This window comes from Onthophagus taurus, chromosome 10 (genome assembly GCF_036711975.1).
Source record: "Onthophagus taurus isolate NC chromosome 10, IU_Otau_3.0, whole genome shotgun sequence".
Lineage (NCBI taxonomy): Eukaryota > Metazoa > Arthropoda > Insecta > Coleoptera > Scarabaeidae > Onthophagus > Onthophagus taurus.
Window position 1 is genome coordinate 2,557,320 of NC_091975.1, and position 17,746 is coordinate 2,575,065.

General features: G+C 30.8%; 7 protein-coding genes across 9 annotated transcripts; 3 read left to right on the forward strand and 4 right to left on the reverse strand.

Moving 5' to 3' along the window:
* The first annotated feature begins 963 nt into the window (after window positions 1–963).
* Window positions 964–1,734, forward strand: LOC111428191 (uncharacterized). The gene is made up of 3 exons (XM_023063622.2): window positions 964–1,073; window positions 1,157–1,374; window positions 1,431–1,734. Exons 1-3 carry the CDS (start codon window positions 1,058–1,060, stop codon window positions 1,659–1,661), a joined length of 465 nt encoding a protein of 154 aa, XP_022919390.2. The 5' UTR covers window positions 964–1,057; the 3' UTR covers window positions 1,662–1,734.
* Window positions 1,720–3,773, reverse strand: LOC111428189 (cytochrome P450 9e2-like). Its single transcript, XM_023063619.2, has 3 exons — window positions 3,128–3,773; window positions 2,917–3,080; window positions 1,720–2,862 (listed from the first exon to the last, which is right to left on the reverse strand). The coding sequence occupies exons 1-3, from the start codon at window positions 3,325–3,327 to the stop codon at window positions 1,739–1,741; spliced, it is 1,488 nt and encodes a 495-aa protein (XP_022919387.2). The 5' UTR covers window positions 3,328–3,773; the 3' UTR covers window positions 1,720–1,738.
* On the reverse strand, window positions 3,494–4,231 carry LOC111428190 (X-ray repair cross complementing 2). The gene has a single exon (XM_023063621.2). The coding sequence runs from the start codon at window positions 4,229–4,231 to the stop codon at window positions 3,494–3,496; it is 738 nt and encodes a 245-aa protein (XP_022919389.2).
* Window positions 4,232–4,314: 83 nt separating this feature from the next.
* LOC111428194 (vacuolar protein sorting 60) lies at window positions 4,315–5,452 on the forward strand. Its single transcript, XM_023063630.2, has 4 exons — window positions 4,315–4,509; window positions 4,608–4,925; window positions 4,978–5,205; window positions 5,256–5,452. Exons 1-4 carry the CDS (start codon window positions 4,441–4,443, stop codon window positions 5,301–5,303), a joined length of 663 nt encoding a protein of 220 aa, XP_022919398.1. The 5' UTR covers window positions 4,315–4,440; the 3' UTR covers window positions 5,304–5,452.
* A 116-nt stretch (window positions 5,453–5,568) lies between these two features.
* Window positions 5,569–8,945, reverse strand: LOC111428193 (bifunctional purine biosynthesis protein ATIC). Its single transcript, XM_023063628.2, has 5 exons — window positions 8,748–8,945; window positions 8,478–8,694; window positions 7,814–8,426; window positions 6,366–7,175; window positions 5,569–5,714 (listed from the first exon to the last, which is right to left on the reverse strand). The coding sequence occupies exons 1-5, from the start codon at window positions 8,938–8,940 to the stop codon at window positions 5,595–5,597; spliced, it is 1,953 nt and encodes a 650-aa protein (XP_022919396.2). The 5' UTR covers window positions 8,941–8,945; the 3' UTR covers window positions 5,569–5,594.
* A 196-nt stretch (window positions 8,946–9,141) lies between these two features.
* Window positions 9,142–9,982, forward strand: LOC111428195 (NADH:ubiquinone oxidoreductase subunit ASHI). Its single transcript, XM_023063631.2, has 3 exons — window positions 9,142–9,280; window positions 9,390–9,610; window positions 9,663–9,982. Exons 1-3 carry the CDS (start codon window positions 9,202–9,204, stop codon window positions 9,879–9,881), a joined length of 519 nt encoding a protein of 172 aa, XP_022919399.1. The 5' UTR covers window positions 9,142–9,201; the 3' UTR covers window positions 9,882–9,982.
* On the reverse strand, window positions 9,941–17,529 carry LOC111428192 (dynamin-1 shibire). Of its 3 annotated transcripts, XM_071199568.1 has the most exons (15): window positions 17,072–17,529; window positions 16,779–16,852; window positions 16,061–16,210; window positions 15,799–16,002; window positions 15,555–15,747; window positions 14,950–15,505; window positions 14,679–14,836; window positions 14,330–14,627; window positions 13,508–13,627; window positions 13,348–13,401; window positions 13,017–13,226; window positions 12,713–12,959; window positions 12,345–12,492; window positions 11,751–11,888; window positions 9,941–10,339 (listed from the first exon to the last, which is right to left on the reverse strand). In XM_071199568.1, the coding sequence occupies exons 1-15, from the start codon at window positions 17,233–17,235 to the stop codon at window positions 10,276–10,278; spliced, it is 2,778 nt and encodes a 925-aa protein (XP_071055669.1). In that variant the 5' UTR covers window positions 17,236–17,529; the 3' UTR covers window positions 9,941–10,275. The 3 variants fall into 3 exon arrangements, with proteins under 3 accessions (XP_071055669.1, XP_022919393.1, XP_022919392.1); XM_023063625.2 differs by lacking the exon at window positions 13,348–13,401 and having other exon boundaries at window positions 13,017–13,223; XM_023063624.2 differs by lacking the exon at window positions 13,348–13,401.
* Window positions 17,530–17,746: the final 217 nt, after the last annotated feature.

The following is a 17,746-nucleotide window of genomic DNA, read 5'->3' on the forward strand; positions in this document are numbered from 1 at the left end:
TGAAGTTTTCTTTTGAAATGCCAATTAAACCGTGAAGGAATGTTAGGTAAGATTAGTTCTGTTTACAAACATTAATTAATGTTTGTACATACCTTCACAGGCGGTGCTGAAGATATTCCAGACGAAGATATATGCATTATATGCATTCATATAAATGCGTATATATTTATTTAAATCCATAGTTATTTATTGTACAAAAACTCTTACGTTGTCCAATTATCTCTAGACCCAAAGAGGAATTTTGATTCTGTTGGTAGAAAATACTTGATGAAAAAAAATTTTCTCTTGACTCCTCCTTGTTTCAATCGCTAGCTCTAATTTCTAGAGCGGTAGATTCATGATAGCTATGCATCAAAAGAAAACTAGAAACTGCTTGCAGAAGAGTAGATAGAACTTCCAGAAGACTAGATACGGCTTCCAGAATACAACAAACTGCTTGTAGAAGACTTTTGGCAGAAAAGTAAATATTACCGGATGACCAGATACTGATTATAGAAGACTAGATACTGCTTCCAAAAGAGTAGAAACTGCTTCTATATGACTATATACTACTGTTAAAAGAGTAAATATTACCAGAAGATCAGATATTGCTTGTAGAAGACTAGATACGACTTTCAGACACAAGGCACAGCTTCTAGAAGACTATATACAACTGTTAGAAGAATAAATATTACCGGATAAGCTAAAGATAAGCCAGCAGTATCTAAAAGAGTCATTATTAGTACTAATAATCAATACTCCATAAAAGAATCATTGTGCCTTTATGGTAGAGGTAAATAAATCCTTAAATTTATTTTATTTCAAAATTTATTTTAGTTTTTTTTGGTATTTTCAACACTGATATTTTTATTGTTGATTGATAAATAAAGGTTCATCCTGAACAAATATAGATGTGTTAACAAATAATATTATCAATATTAACTACTACTGTAATATTTATCTACTATTCACATTTTTTTCGTGAAAATGGTTATAAAATGAATCCAGGGATTGCAATGGAATCAATTGTAAATCAACCTTTGCATCGTTAACCAAAAGGTTTTTACAACAATCCATAATGAGTGCAGAGAAAGGTAAATTATTATTATCAATCTTAATTTTTTCAATTTTTGTTGTTTAATTCAAAACATTTTGCATTTTTTTAACCCTGTTTTAGATTTCGCAGGTTTCGTTTGGAAAGAGTGTAAAGTTGACAATATTCCTGATGATGTGGTCAAGAGTGCAGTTGTAGGAGGAAACGATAGCGATGGATGTCCGATATACATCGGGAAATCTAATTATAACAACGATGTCATTCCGGCTAAAGTTATGCCAACAAAAAAAGCTGCTTACGTAGCTTATAGCGGCAAGGAACACCTCGTTCCCGAAGTTGAAGTAAATCGAAAACAATTACCAATCTTTTTCATTTTGTAAACACTTGATTTGTTTAGATTCTTTGTGAGCGAAAATTTAAGTGGGTATCATGGCAGAAAGGAGACCAAGTTCCCAAGAATGCCGTTATTGGAGGGAAGACTTCCAATGAGGATCTTTATATAGGAAGAGCAGAGCATAATGGAGCTTTAACTATAGGAAAGCTTCATCATAGTCACAACACGATTTACATTCCTTATGGAGGAAAAGAACACCCTATGAACAAAGGTGAAGTTCTTGTGTTTGAATGAATAGATGGAGTATCTAATTTAAAAGTGATGGTTTTATAGAAAATTGAAAAAAATAAACCATTCTTAAAAATTATTTTTTATTTTTTTATTCTTGGTGTTAATTGAACCCAAACATTTCCCTCAAATCTCAATTCAAAAGACTTTTTGCTATATTTAGCTGGTTCAGGATGAATCCAAGTCACATCGTATCTTGATAACAACTCAATAATATAAGTTTTGATTTCCATCAAAGCTAATCGAGCCCCAATACACATTCTTGGTCCTATTCCAAACGGCATATAAGCATATGAATTAACACCATCAGCAAACCGTTCCGGATCGAAATCTTCGGGATTTGGAAAATAATTTTTATCTTTTTGTAAACCTGGAATGGCCGCCCAAACTAAATCGCCCGGATTTAATGTTAAAGGTTTTTCTGAAGGACTTTTTGGTTCAATTGTGTAAGTTTTTGTGCAAACTCTATCAAAGGCTAAAGCTGGTAAGTATAACCGAAAAGTTTCCGAAATAACTTGGTCAATGTATTTCATTTTAATTAAGTTTTCGTAAGTTAATTTTCCGTTTTTACTTAATGTTTCATCAATTTCTTGTTGTAGCCTCCTTTGAACTTGTTCATTTCTTGATAATTCGTAAATACAAAAAGATAAAGCGTTTGCGACGGTGTTAAAACCCGCAAATAAAAAGATAAAAGCTTGAGCCACAATTTCTTCGTTTCCTAAAGGTTTTTCGTTCAATTTTTCTCTTTGTTTCTTTTCTTCCATCAATAATGTGATCATATCCGGTCGATTCGTTCCATCTTTTTCACGGATTTTTATTGTTTCAACTATAACATCGTAAAGAAATTTTCTAGCATCGTTTGGTGATAAATTTAACCCTAGATATTTGCATATCATTGGAAATAATGAGTAAGCTATAAAAACTAAAGTTTCTTTAAAACCGATTGTAGTAAATTTTTTTGCCATGGCATAAAATTCATTGTCCCTATCGTTTATTGAATCGCATTTTATTCCAAAAGCTACCGAAGCTATTACATCATTTGTAAATCGTTCGAATGTATCGATTAATTCAATTTTAGCCATTTTATTATCGGTTAAATAAGAAATGTGGTGTTGAACGGTTTCTGTTATTAAAACAAAAATTAGTCGCATTTTGCTTGATGTAAAAGTCGGGCTTAAAGTTGAACGCATTTCTTTCCAAGCTGCTCCTAAAGCAAAAAAATTAAATAAAATTTATTACAAATAAGTTTTGAAATAAAAACCTTTTAATGTAAATAGATTTTTAGTCCAAATAGGATCAGCACTTTCTGGCACAATCGGTCTATGATCAACAAAGTGTTCGAAATCCTTAACAAAAACCGATTTTAATAGTTCGGGGTCACGAATTATTAAAACAGGCGTTGTAAACATATACATTCCTACATACCTAAAAGATATTATGATAAAAAGCTAGAAACAATTATTTAAAACAACCTTTCATTCGGAAATGATTCATAAAACCTTATCAATTCCTGATTAAACGATGCCATTCTGAACATAACACGATCGAAATTGCCAAAATAAAACGTTGGTTTTAAATGTTTTACTCCAAGTTTCTCCCAATGAGAATGTTTTTGTTTAACTTTGTAGTAAATTAATGTAATTAATAAGACTATTAATAACAAAAATAACATTTTATTGGCTTTTTCACTTCTTGTTTAATCAAATGTAACCAACACCCGTTATAAACAAAGATTAATAAACTAAATATATCTCAATTATAATGACCTTGGCTTGAAAATAAATTATTATAACAAATACCTTCATGTATATTGGTTTGCATACATAATCAAAATTTTTTTACTTAGAGAGCCTAACAAAAGGTTTTACTTCTAATTGTATTTGATTTTTAGCAACACCATCTTCAAATATTTCAACTTTATACATATTTTCTCCATTTTCCGAGATATTTAGAATATAATTACGTTTAGATCCATTGTAATTTGATTTCAAATTCTTATTAATACTTTTACAAATCAAAACGACATTTAGATCTTTAATAACATTTAATAAATAATTAATGTTATTAGCACAGTACTTTTGAAAACTTGTCAATGTTCCAACAGTCGGTTTATCCATCCAATAATAAGTAAACATTGAATCGATAACAACTAACTTAATTTCAATGTTTTCCAACAACAATCTTTCTATATGCATAAACGTAAATTTTAATTTGTCGCTACTATAACAATTTATAATGCTCAAGTTTTTCATACAATCATCTATGAAGGTTTCATTCTCTATTTTGTGATGTTTCATGAAACTTTTTAACCCCCTTATAAAAATTGGGATTGTAAGTTGATGTTCGGTGTTTACAAAAATTGTATTCGTTCCATTTCCGCCGTATTCTTCAGGGGTTATTGATTGAATTATAAAATCCAAAATTAACGCATTTCCAGCTTTATCATCTCCGGTAATTTCAATTAAATCACTGGGATCAACGGTATTTTCGAAAATCGGGTACTTTAACTTTGTAGGTATTGAATTTTCGCGAATTCTCGCGTATAACTGTACACCAGACTCAATATTCGCCGTCATTTTTAAAATAACGAAATAATATAAATATATTTGAAATATTTAACTTAATTTTGAGGTTAATTTAAAGAAATCTACATTATCGTCAATTTTGACATAAATATGAGATAAAGTTCGATATGAAATTAGTTACAAAAAGTTGTCATTTATGTTTACGAGAACTGTCATTTTAACATTAAACTGGTGTATATTGTAATTTTTAAATATTAAAAATGAATAGATTATTCGGAAAAGGTAAACCAAAAGAGCCAGGTCCAAGTATCAGCGATTGTATCACTGGGGTAAATATGAATTTTTTATTTTTCTAAAGATAACCTAATTTTAATCAATCAAAGACATTGAGTGATGACTAATAGCGTGTATTGCTCATTAAATATAGGTTGATACAAGGGCAGAGGGTGTAGAAAAGAAAATCAATGCGTTGGAAACAGATTTACGCAAGTACAGGGACCAAATGGCGAAAATGCGTGAAGGTCCGGCCAAAAACGCGATAAAACAGAAAGCGTTGCGAGTTTTGAAGCAGAAGAAAATGTACGAGAGTCAACTTGAAAACTTACGCGGGCAATCGTTTAATATGGAACAAGCAAATTTTGCTCATCAAACATTAAAAGATACACATGCAACGGTCATTGCTATGAAGGATGGCATGAAAGCAATGAAAAAGGAATTTAAAAAAATCAACATTGATGATATTGATGTAAAAAAAAATGTAATGATTAAAATATTTTTTTAATAAGATTTATTTTTAGGATGTCCAAGATGAAATGGCTGATTTATTAGATGAAGCAAATGAAGTCCAAGAAGCTTTAGGACGAACTTATAACACTCCGGAAGTTGATGAGGATGAATTAGCCGCCGAATTGGATGCTTTGGGTGATGAAATCGCCCTCGATGATGATGCTAGTTATTTAGATGATGTTTTGAAAGCGCCAGCAGCCCCAGATACTAAACCAATAGCTGAGCCGGAAAAGAACAAAGTAAGTTTTGATCAATTAATTTTTAAAGGTAACAATGTGGGTTATTTTAGGATGGTATTCCAGTGGATGAATTCGGATTACCTCAAATTAATCATTAATATGCTTAATTATGCACTGTACAGAACTTTTTAAAGTTTTTTTTGTTTAATTAGATTTATTAAGCATTATAATATGAGAATATCTGCTGTTTTTATTTTTTAAATTGGTATTATTAACAAGGAAATATAATTATCTTCGTCTATCTTTATTTGGGTGCATAACATATTATTTATTAATTTATCCCATTATTTTTCAGTCGATGGTGGAAAATCAAGATTTTTTTGATCTATAACCCAAGAAAGAAAAAAATAAAAGAAATGCAAGTACTCAAAAATATTTTATTTATTTATTTAATGATGGAACAATCTTAAATTGGTGTGAACTAAAGTGATATTATGATCATTACATGCCTTAATTACGTCAGCATCGTTTGTAGAACCTGATGGGCTTGCAATATATGTAACTCCACTCTAAAAAAAAAAAAGAAATAATATCATGTTCCGACGATGGGGGCCAATTTTTTTTTTTTTCAAAAACAATTAAAAATTAAATTTGCAACAAATATTACTTCAAAAAAATCGATTAAAATATCCAAAACTCGAAAAGAAATTTAAAATCCTTTAAAACGACACCAAACACGGCGTATTTATCTTCAAAAATGGCGAAAACGTCATCTTTTTTAAATAAAAAACAAAACAGAATCGAAAAACAAAATTAAATTAATACATTTTTTTGATTGATATCTTGGGTTGTTTATAACCGATTTTTATCGAGTTTGGAGTTAAATTAAAGGGATTTTAATGTAGAATGTGGAAAGAATATAAAAATGATGGTTTTGATTAATGAATATTGGCTTATTTATTTTTTGTTGTTTTTTGGGGGGTTAAAATTGGAGATGTAAGGTTGGAAAATGTGAGAATTTAAATTTATTAAATAAAACCCAATTTTGTGATCGCCATCTTATACAAAAGTGAGTTCAACAGATTTCCAAATATTCAAAAGAAATTGAGGGATTTCCAAGTACTGTCAAAGGGGTTTTCGAATTTAACGCTAGTGGAAATGAATTTTAAGACTTCCCTGTATAAATAGAAAATAAAATATAAAAAGAAATTTAAGCTTACCAAATGGGCTCTATCGACGTTATCCCTGAATGGGAAAAATGCATCAGAACCTAAAGCGACCCCACTTAATTTCTTGATCCATTCGGTTTTATTGGTTTCTGATAACTCTGGAGGAACAACTTCGTACATTGCTGTCCATACATCTCGGTCCATATCTTTTCCAATTGTGCCATTAACGTAATTATCGATTGCATTTGATATTTCGGCTCGTTTCACACCCGCTTTAAACTTCATTGCCATCACATTTGGATGATGTCTCAACCACCAATTATCGGCTTTATCTCCGGCTAATCTCGTACAATGAATCCTGGATTGTTGCCCAGCTCCAATACCAATAACTTGACCATTTTTCGCGTAACAAACTGAATTACTTTGAGTGTATTTCAAAGCAATCGTAGCCACAATTAAATCTCTAACGGCAGCTTCCGTTAAATTTTTGTTATTTGTTACGACGTTTGTAAATAAACTTCTATCGATTAAAGCATCATTTCGGCGTTGTTCCATGGTTAAACCGAATAAAACTTTGCGTTCGATTGGGTCGGGGATGTAATTGGGATCGATTTTTAGGACACAATAAGAACCATTTTTTTTCTTTTTTAACAATTCAAGCGCTTCCGGGTCGTAACCGGGCGCTATGATTCCATCGGAAACTTCTCGGGATATCAAACGAGCCGTTGCGTAATCGCAAATATCAGATAAAGCGATGAAATCTCCAAACGATGACATTCGATCGGCACCTCGAGCTCGAGCATAAGCGATTGCCATCGGAGTTAAGTGCTCTTTTAAATCATCCACCATACAAACTTTAGCCTAATTTAAAAAATAATAATTTCATAAAAACAATTTTTGTTGTTTTAAAAATCTAAAAATAACCAGATAATTATTACCAATCATTAAAACGTATTGGTTAACATGTTTTTCAAAATGCATATTAATTATCTCTATCTTTAAAAAAAAACAAATGAGATAAGCCCCCAATAATAACAGTTTTGCAACTCAGTAATTTTCCTTACAGCTTTTATTTATAAAATTATTGATTAATTTTGTCCACGACTTAATATATACCTTATAAATGAGTTGACTTGACAGACTAATAATAATTATTTGAAACGTCAAAATTTCAAAAAAGTCAATTTAATTTTTTTTTTACTTTTTAAAAGTTTGACATTAAAAAACGTAAAGAAATTCTATTTTTTATATGATTTAAGTTTAAGCATAAATTAATTTTCAAAAAACATGACGTTTCATAAAATTGACATTTAATTTTGACAAATTGTTGTGAAGTTGGTAACATTGAATTTGTGTCACATTGACGTTTAACTTCATTCAAAAATTTATTTAAAAAAATATATTTATGGAATCAATTTCAATTCACTCAGGTTAATTAACTTAACCTTAGTGAATAATAGCCCTCATTATATGCTCATATAATAATATACAATTCTCACCTCATCCCCTGTTAAAGGAACAGCTACCGCAGTCCCTGCAGGTGAAACATGTTTAAAGCTTGTAGCAGCCGGTAATTTTAACGCTGTTTTTAATTCTTTCACCAATTGCCAACCGTTTAAAGCGTCACATAAATTAATGAATCCTGGAGAACCATTTACAACTGTTAACGGGAGTTTTTCTAATGTTGTAAAAATTTGGGCTGGTTTTTGATGGGGATTCATGCCATAACGAAGTGTTAGTTGAGATTCTCCGCATGAAAATTGTTTTCGGAAGTAATCAGAAATGGCCAAATCATATTCTGAGGTGTGAGTAAAAGCTTTTAAGGCGAGCTTTTCTCTGGTAGTTTTTTTTGTATCTTTGTTTGTAGAGGATCTAATTTCTTCAATAATTTTCTCATAATCCTTTGGATCACAAAGAACAGTTACACGATCGTGGTTCTTTGCAGCAGCTCTTAATAAAGTTACACCTCCAATATCAATATTTTCAACCGCGTCGGGTACTTTTACTTCCGGTTTTGAAACGGTTTCAACAAATGGGTATAAATTACATACAACCATGCGAATCATATCGATTTTTTGGCGTTTTAGATCTTCTTGATCAGAGGGAATTAATCTGGAAATATTTTATTAATTTTTTTTGAGATTTAGGGGTTAAAAATTTTACCGGGCTAAAATTCCTCCGTGAACAGTTGGATGTAAAGTTTTAACTCTTCCACCCAAAATTTCCGGGGCTCCAGATATTTCGGAAACGTCTTTAACAGGTAAATTAGCTTCCCGTAAACTTTTTGCTGTTCCCCCGCTTCCCACCAACGTAAAACCAAGCTCATTTAGAGCTTTTCCCAATGGTATTAAGCCGGTTTTATCAGAAACCGACAATAACACTGAAATAGACGTGGATTTTATTAAGATTTTAATTAAGAAAAGTGTTATTTACCTAAATTTCCGGCTTCAGACATGATTGGATGACTTTGAGGAGTAATTGAAGAGTAATTTGTGGTTGTTAAAGGATAAGTTGAACCGCAATTGGTAATAAAAGACGATAAAGCCGTATTTATAATGGAAAGAGATGGTCTAAGGTTACAAGGTCGGTGATAAAGGAAGGGAAATTGTAAAAAAACACGTTTCATAAAGATTTAAAAAGAATAAAAAAAGTTATGATATCCCACGTGGTTTCTTTAAGGAATTAAGATTTTTTTAAATAATATGATTATAATTTGATTAATTTAGTGGTTTAAAGATAATCCTTTTTAATTATTTAATAATTTATAATTTTTATTACAAAAATGAAAAAATTAAAACATAACCTTAAAAATTGTTTTAGTTGGTATCAAGTTGACCAACGTTAAAAAGTTAAAGTTTTTGACATCTGTCATTAACAACTGGTAAAAATGTCGTTAATAAAAACCCATAAATTAGCAAAATTATGCTTAAAATCCAATCCAATTTTATTTACGTCGATTCGAAATCGTAAGTACTGCGTTAAATTTAAAATTGAAATGTTTAAAAATCTCCAATTGATAGTTATGTAATCTAACCTAACTTAACCTTAAAAATACATAAACATTTCAAATTTTAGATTGGAATAAGGATTATAAGCCAATGGCTTATCCTCAAACTGAAAAAGAGAGGAAAGCTGCTGCAGCTAAATATGGTTTATTACCGGAAGAATATAAACCGCTTCCTGACGATGGAACAGGACTTGGAGATTACCCGGATTTACCGTTCGTTTCGGCTGAATCAAAGGATGCGTATTATCCATATGATTTTCCTGAATTAAAACGAAATTTTAACGAACCAGTAATTTTTTATTTTGAAGTTAAACCCTTTTATTTTAACTTATATATTTTAGATACACGCAGAGGCTGATATGATTGGCGAAGATCGTTATGACGTCTCCGCAAGACTTCGTGTACCTATGAGTACTCAATGGTTCCAATTTTTAGGAGTCATGTTTGGAACTTTTGCCATTTACTATTGGTTAGAAGATTGTAAAATGTTTATTGGGCAATTACCTAAACAGTATCCATTAGATGATAAACCAAGTTATACATTTGAAATTGAAAAATGAGTTATATACAATTGAAATGAAAATAGTTATTGCAAAAGGTGAATTTAATAATAAAAATGTTTATGTAAAAAAAACTTAATTTATTAATTAAAGAAAAATAATATTATATAAGTGTTTTATGTACATAAATACAAATTGAAAAGAAAAAATTTGGATTAAATTGAACAAAAAAAAATATATTAAACAAATTATTAATGAGACTAATTTAACTAATAATACTCGTTCCTCATATTTAAAGACTAGTTTTGTACCGCTTTTGGACACCAAATAAGTTAGGAATTAACAAAAAAAATCACAAATAAAATACAAATTTTGTTCTTATTAGTAAAAAAGTTGAATAATTCTTTTGTGGTGCCCCTGAATGTAATTTTTTGATGCAAAATTGATTAGGTCTCTAGTTTGGTCGTCCAGGAAAAGGCCTGTCCGGAATTCTGGGGGGAATATTAGGCACGGGGCGACTAAAAAAAAATATAAAAAAAATCAACACAAATTCACCTAAATTGGGTTTTATGTAAATAAACCTTAATAATTTTATAAAACAAAATAAGAAAAAAAAATAGTTTTCAATTTAATTTAATTTCTCAATCATTTTTAAATTTCTATATTTACACATTTAAATATATACTTTTTAATACATTAAAAAAAATTATAAGAAATCAAATTTTGCGGTAAACATTTTTAAACTCGCTCTGCATACTTTTATTAACATCATTCTTAAAAAAAATTAATATTAATTCGTGCATTATCTACACAATAGTCTACGTTTCTTATTAATTATTATCTGGGGTGCATTATTCAACAACATTTTTTATTTTTTCATTTATATTCATGGTTTCTCTTCATCTTATATTTGAAGAACGTCAATAATTGACTTAAATCTAGTTCATTTTTAATGAAAACTTTTTTTTCTACATTTTTATTTTAATTTCAACAACTTTACAATTATCTTTTTTTATTTTTAGCAGAAGCAATACCAAAAAATAAAAAACATCAACGCTATACAGTTGCTCACAAAATTAAGTATACATGGGAATATTCACAATTATCTTCCATTCCCTTGTATACTCAATTTTGTGCGCAACTGTATATCTGATATGCGTTATTTTTCGTCATCGATTTCATTTTATAACAAGCTTTTTCATTCACTCCTTTTCACTTATTTTATATCTTTTAATTAACTCATATCGATATTTATTTATATCAATAATTACAAAGAAATTTAAATTGTCAATAATGAATAATTTAATTTACTCAATAGATGGCTCTCTATTAATAATTGTTTTAAATGTCAAAAATAAAATTTTAAAATATTAAGAGAAAACGAGTTTTTCTTGATTAATAATAATTCTTTCATTAATATTTAATATACAAACAGTAGATTAATATTTTTATGAGATTCTTTTCGTAATCTACCAAAAGACATTGATAATTCTCGCAAGATTGTAGTATTAGAGATTATTCGTGTGTGTGCTGTTTCTAAATGCAATTTTTAAAATTAAGGGATGCTTTTTCTAAGAATTATGGAATGTTTAATTATTAATTTGGAATGATAAATTCATTTTTAAAGTTTACGATATGCTCCATAGATGGCGCTATCATTTTGCTAATGTCAAAAAATTAAACGTCAAAAATGTGTCATTATATTACAATTAACATAAAAATTAACAGCACATACACAAAGAATCAAAAACAAACACACAAAAGCTTCAAATTACAACATTATTAGTACGTATATATATATAGTATTATTACTAAAAAAAAAATTAATATCATCAATCATTATTTACATACTCATCAACACAAGAAGCGAAAGAAAATGTTATATTTTTTAATCATCAATAATTAGTTATGTTTTGAGTGATTTTTTACTTGTGGAATTTGAAGGCGGTGGAGAGTTCGTTGACGGCTGCATTGGTGACCGCTCGGCCCACAGCTAATTGTACGGATTGCGGAAGTTGAATCCCACCACCAGCTTGCTGTTGACCCTGTTGTTGTCCGCCGAAACGGCTGTCAAAAATTACAACGGATATGCACAAAACAAACATTTTTCTCTTCCGACTTTTCTTAATTATTAATTGTAAAAAGCGCATAAATAAAAATTAAATTAAACTTAATCATTGTTCTTCAGCACCATCTTAAAATTCAAAAAATCGGTTAATTTAATTTTTATTGTTGTAAACTATCTTTCTTTCATAATGAGACACGAGTACGAACAATAAACTAGAACTAACTCTTTGTTTTAAGCTACATTCAGTGTGTAAGATTTGTTGTTGTTGTGAAGCGCTATTTTGTTTAACGAGCATTAACGGACATTAATTTTTTTATATTTTAATACATTTTTTAACGCCTCCTGTAAAAAGAAAACAGGAAAAAAACACCACCAACAACAGAAATATTCAAAAAAAAAATAAACTCAACCCAATGGATAAAAGAAATTATTAAAATTAGAAAAAGTCAACTTACGTTGGAATAAGTGGAGCGGGTAAAGCTTGTCCTTGGGGTCTTCCTGGAGGCATTGGTGGGGCACCACCCCCTGGCCTGTTAGGGATGGCGGGAGCTGGTCTTCCGGAAGTTGGGGGAAGTGGTGGAACTCTCGATGAACCTAAAGAACCTAAAACAAAAAATTAAAATGTAATTTTTTTAATAAATAATTAATTCCCCCCAAAAACAATTAATTAATTAAACAAAACCTTTGTTTGTCTTACCAAAAAATCCAAACATAAACATTCTTGAATTCAAAACACATTATTAAGAAAGACGACATTTTTGAGCTATAAAAATATTTCCAGCCCGTTTTATTAAATAAATTCATCCTCATATTCCTCACTTACCGGTAGTTCCAACTTGTCCCATAGAAGGAGCAGCTTTTCTAGGTCCTCCAGGGCTCGGAGGTGATAATCTTGGGTTATCGAGCCCACTTTGCAACCAATCGTTCTTAACTGGAGGTGGAACCGGCGTTGAAACTGTAGCCATCGAGACATCACCAATAATTCTTAGCGCTTCTTTACAAGCATGATACATTCGAAGCATTTCTTCGCGCTTTTGGGCCTCCTCCGGTGACTCTTCCATCATCGTATTCTAAAAAAATTTTTAGATTAAAATTCAAATTAAATAATTTAAATTTTTTTTATTCACCTGATCACCACTCGCGTATAAATGAGCCAAAAGTTCACCCTTAATAAAATTCTTCACTGTATTAACGATTATCATCATAATCGTTTTGGGGACGAGATCTCGAGTGGTTTTCGTCACGATCCTCATGTAACTATCGACCAAATTCCGAATCGTTTCAACTTGACGTTCCAGTTGAGGATCAATCGAGCTGCTCATTCCAGATTCATTCTGCTAAGAAAGTTCTAGTTGAAACACAATAAACTAAGCATAACGAAAACAATGGAACGAAAAGAAACAATCCCACACAAAGCGAGTCTAAAAAGGATTTTTGTTAAAGCGTTGAATTACGAACCTGGTACGATTCTCCCTGGTGATGTGAAAAAGAAGAAAAGAGATTAAAATTAACCTTAAAAAGATTTTTTTTAATGTTAATCAAAACTATCCCGACACCTCTAATGAGTTTGAAATGATATTTTAATAAAAGTTTTATTTAAAATATTATATATAAGTACCTCCTCTCCATTTAACGTGTCTGTTTGTTTCTCCGGATAAACTCCAGCTCTCAAAAATGAAGCTTTCCATGAATCAACCTCGTCCAAAGTTTCACAACTCAATTCTAATTGTTTATAATCCTAAAAAAATAAAAATATTAACTCTTAATTAATTCTAATAAACTTTAAGGGGCTATACCAGTGTAAAATTTAAAAAAAATCGTAGTTTCAAGAACATACTATTAAAATTTCAAGGTCATACTAACTACCAACCCCTCGCAAGTCAAAAACACATATTGTGTAGTCCGCCTATTATTTCCAATTATTAGATAGGAAGTGCTTTTCTTGAAAATATCGAAATGTGCCGTCCAATAAGATGTCATAAAAAGTCAAAAAATTTAATAATTTTTAACGAAAAAAATATAAATGGTCTACACTCGAATAACTGGTTAGTAGCTATTCTAGAGAGCACAAGAGTGTAACCAAAAATGACTGAAAAGCTAATTTCAGTCATTTTTGGTTTAGCTTTCTCAAGCTAATTTACGTCACCAAGCGGCATCAAAGGAGGGTAGGTGTTCGAAAAAAAGCTTTAACGACTCAGCAGCCGTTTTTTGAAACATAGGAGTCCATTATATAGGCCAGGAATAGCGAAGTGACATTTCTTATGGTAAATATTTTATCAATAGTTACAATTTTAAACACGTTTTTCTTCAAAACTCCGACATTTTGTAAAATTTCAATATTCTCTAAAATCCTAACTCATGGTACAAAAAAAAATAATAAAAATGACCTAAATTCTTTAGCAATTACACTGGTATAACTTACGCCTTAAACTATTTTTACCTTATAAACATTACGACCTTCAGGATTAAATAAAGCAAACATATGCCTCCTGGACATAAATCCTTGTTCAATATCACGTAATTTCAACCCATCCAACGGCAACATATATTTCTTATCACGTTCTTCCTCATCTTTATACCAAGAGATGCTTTCGGAAGTCAAAACGAACCAATAATCACGTGAACCGCCCTTCATTATTCCCAAATTATGTATGCACATGTATCCTTTACGAATTACTTGATTTCCAAGCGGTCCTCTCGATCCGGTTTTAACGGAAGCTTCAGATTGATTTTGAGCGCTACAAAATATCGTGATTAAAAAAAATTTTATTAATCCTATTAAAGATTACTTTGCAAAACCGATAAAATCCTCGTGGTTTGTGTTCATGTAGGCCAATTCACAGTCAACTAACAAAACCAGCTGTTCTTTACAGTATTGCTCACGTTGTCGGATGTGTGTAGCAATGATCCTTTCTGTTTCTTCGCGAAGACGGGGATAACGAGCCATCTAAATAAAAAGAATTAAATAATAATAAAAAAAAATTCAACTTAACCTCAAAATGTAAAGAAATCATTTTTGACGTTTAAAAATAACCTCAAAAATAATAATTTTATATTTACTTTATCAGTACAAATCCTAACAACATTAGACAACTCTTGAACAACCAAATCAACACATTTCAACGAAGGTTCCTTCAATCTAGCTATTTGTTTTTTCACAATCGCCTCAAAAGCCATATCTGGTGTAAACAACCCCACTCGAATACCATGTATATTCCTAATTGCAAACGCAATTTCTCTTCTCAATTCCTTTTCGTCGATTTCCATCTTTACAATTTCAAAAGGAAACCGTTCATGAAATAAACGGTTAATTTTTGCACCTCCAGATAATTCCATAGTGTTGATCTGAGCTGAACCGCTACCTTCGATGGTTCGTTCGAAATCGCCTTGGAGCTGTTGAATCATCTGGAGCATGGCTTTTGTTTTAATTGATGGATCATCTGGGCGAAAATGTCGGAATTCTTCAACGTCTTTTTCTAATGTTAAAAGCTGCTTTTGGAGTTTATCTCGGAGACCAGGTAATGTGTCTCGGATGTGATTTGTTAATTGTTGGTTCAGAATGCGTTGGAGATATGGGGTTCCAAGACGGTCAGCTAAATGGCGATATGATGGGTGGCTAAAAAATATAAATAATTAATTTTTTAATAAACAAAATATTAATATACCTTAAGAAAAATTTTCTTTCAGCGGCTAAAGCAGCTGAGATATCTTTTCGACCGTCAATATCTTTTTGCGAACGATTTATAACACCAATATAACCCCTTCGTAGGGGTAAAAATTTATTTTCTAGAACATCTCGAGCATCTGTGCCTTCATCCATCAAATCCAGCTTAGTTATAACTCCAATCGTTCTTATTCCTAAGAAACAATGATTTTTAATCAACTTGTAAGTAAAAGTAAACTGTTTACCTTGAGGGTCCACTTCTTTGGCAAGTTTTAACGCGTCTGAATTGGCTAAATCAGTGTTTGCTGGGGTAACAGCCAAAATCAAACAGGAATCGCGCTTAATAAACTGCATAATCATGCTTTTAATTTGCTGTTCGATGTCCGCTGGTTGATCACCGATCGGTACTTTTGTTAATCCAGGAAGATCGATTAATGTTAAATTTAAAACTAGCAGGTAAAATAATAAAACGATTAGATTTTGAAGATACGATTTTTGTCTAATTACCATTGGAGGAATACACTCTTAAATTAATGGGAATATTTGAGATCCCTTTATTACTTCCGGTTATCCTGTCGGTTTCCCCTTCAATTTCACGACGAACCTCATCAAAATCAACGAATTTTTTACCTTTGCAATGTAAGAATTCGGCATATTCTAAGAAAAATAAATAAATATTAGGTTATGTACACCAACACAGATGCAATATTGGTTGCCTAACTGGTAAATTAATTTTTTAATTTATAGTTATTAATTTTAATTATCATCTATGACAGATATGTGTATTCTAAATAAATATTTAGTTCTAATTTGAGTATAAATCCTTTCGTAATTCTTGTAAATTAAGTTATAATTTTATTAAATTTTAATTGAGGTTATGTATACTCTTTTTTATCACAAAAACATTAATTTAATATCAGTATGGAGGCTTTCACAGCTGGTGTTAATTAAACTAGAAGTAACACCAGCACTATCACTAGACCCAGAACTAGAAACTTTCAGGTAAAGCCAGAAACAAGTTCGAAGTAAGATGGATCTAATGTTAGTTCTAGTTGAATTAATTTAATTTCTTTATACGATTTATCTAAAAACCATCCGCCCACTTAAAACAGGAACACTTTTAGATAACTTTTATCAAAATACTTAAAAAAGGTCTTATCATTTATTAGTGATTCATTCTTAAATGCTTTAATTCCAAATCAGGAAAAAATCTTAACTTATTTACCTGTATTGGCATTAATTAACTGCAAGATAAGTGGTCGTCTTGTGACGATTCCGGAACCTCGGGGTAAAAAATCCCTGAAAAAAAGACATCCAACATACAATCATTTGGATGAAAGGAAGAAAAAACATGAATAAAAACAAGAGGAAAATCCAAAAATTGTAAATCTATGTCAGTCACCTACTTATTGAAGAAAATCAATATCACGACACCGAAACGCGCCGTTAAAGAAAAGCAAAAAAAGGATGACAAAGTCCTGTTAAAGGGGATTCCATGAAAATGATAAGAAAACAAACCTGCCAACGAAGTTTTCCAAAACGGAACTCTTCCCGGCGCTTTGTCCGCCCACAACGGCTATTTGAGGCAAATCCATCGTCATGTTCACCCCAATTTGGGTGAACGCATCTTGTAATTTGTTCACTATAGGGATTAGCTGTTCCATCCCCGTATTTCCTGCCATTTTCAGGCCGGAATTTAATGTTTAACGACTGCTTTTGAAATTGTTAGTCAAAGATTCGTTTGCGTTCACCTCACCTACACTGACCGTGACAGAAACGAAACATGGCCACCGATAACCGGGCTACTCTTGCGCATGCTCGATACAATTCGAAGGATTTTTCTTTTCAATAATTTTAATTTAATTTGATAAAATTCAATTATAAAACCACCTTTTTAAGAATTTTTTAAATAATTTGATGATGATTTTTCCCAAAATCAATTTGTATTGGGATTATTTGTTTGTATTGTAATCAATATGTCAACGCATGCGTTATTTGACGTTATACAGCTGATCCTAAAAGTTAATATTTACAATGGGGTCATACACGATTTTTTTTTTATTATATTTTCTGAAAGTTTATATAAAAATATAGTTACCGTTATTTTTTTTTTTAATATTTTCGAACAAAGTCATTGTTAAAAAAATTATTGAAAATTTATATACCCATTTGCGCTTTTAAAATTCCCGCGTT

Bases quoted from the DNA above. Each gene is read 5' to 3' on its own strand.
- LOC111428191 (XM_023063622.2), top strand. The intron at 1,375-1,430 runs GTAAATCGAAAA...TGATTTGTTTAG, and splicing joins ACCTCGTTCCCGAAGTTGAA to ATTCTTTGTGAGCGAAAATT.
- LOC111428189 (XM_023063619.2), bottom strand. From the start codon at position 3,327: ATGTTATTTTTGTTATTAATAGTCTTATTAATTACATTAATTTACTAC. The intron at 3,081-3,127 runs GTTGTTTTAAAT...AATATCTTTTAG, and splicing joins GAATCATTTCCGAATGAAAG to GTATGTAGGAATGTATATGT. The intron at 2,863-2,916 runs GTTTTTATTTCA...TTTTTGCTTTAG, and splicing joins AAATCTATTTACATTAAAAG to GAGCAGCTTGGAAAGAAATG.
- LOC111428190 (XM_023063621.2), bottom strand. From the start codon at position 4,231: ATGACGGCGAATATTGAGTCTGGTGTACAGTTATACGCGAGAATTCGC.
- LOC111428194 (XM_023063630.2), top strand. From the start codon at position 4,441: ATGAATAGATTATTCGGAAAAGGTAAACCAAAAGAGCCAGGTCCAAGT. The intron at 4,510-4,607 runs GTAAATATGAAT...CATTAAATATAG, and splicing joins TCAGCGATTGTATCACTGGG to GTTGATACAAGGGCAGAGGG. The intron at 5,206-5,255 runs GTAAGTTTTGAT...GGGTTATTTTAG, and splicing joins CTGAGCCGGAAAAGAACAAA to GATGGTATTCCAGTGGATGA.
- LOC111428193 (XM_023063628.2), bottom strand. From the start codon at position 8,940: ATGAAACGTGTTTTTTTACAATTTCCCTTCCTTTATCACCGACCTTGT. The intron at 8,427-8,477 runs GTAAAATTTTTA...AAATATTTCCAG, and splicing joins CACGGAGGAATTTTAGCCCG to ATTAATTCCCTCTGATCAAG. The intron at 7,176-7,813 runs GTGAGAATTGTA...TTTTTAAATTAG, and splicing joins TTCCTTTAACAGGGGATGAG to GCTAAAGTTTGTATGGTGGA.
- LOC111428195 (XM_023063631.2), top strand. From the start codon at position 9,202: ATGTCGTTAATAAAAACCCATAAATTAGCAAAATTATGCTTAAAATCC. The intron at 9,281-9,389 runs GTAAGTACTGCG...TTCAAATTTTAG, and splicing joins ATTTACGTCGATTCGAAATC to ATTGGAATAAGGATTATAAG. The intron at 9,611-9,662 runs GTAATTTTTTAT...TATATATTTTAG, and splicing joins AACGAAATTTTAACGAACCA to ATACACGCAGAGGCTGATAT.
- LOC111428192 (XM_071199568.1), bottom strand. From the start codon at position 17,235: ATGGCAGGAAATACGGGGATGGAACAGCTAATCCCTATAGTGAACAAA. The intron at 13,402-13,507 runs GTACTTATATAT...AATCTTTTTAAG, and splicing joins ACACGTTAAATGGAGAGGAG to GTTAATTTTAATCTCTTTTC. The intron at 10,340-11,750 runs GTAAAAAATCAC...ATTTTTTTTTAG, and splicing joins ACCGCCTTCAAATTCCACAA to TCGCCCCGTGCCTAATATTC.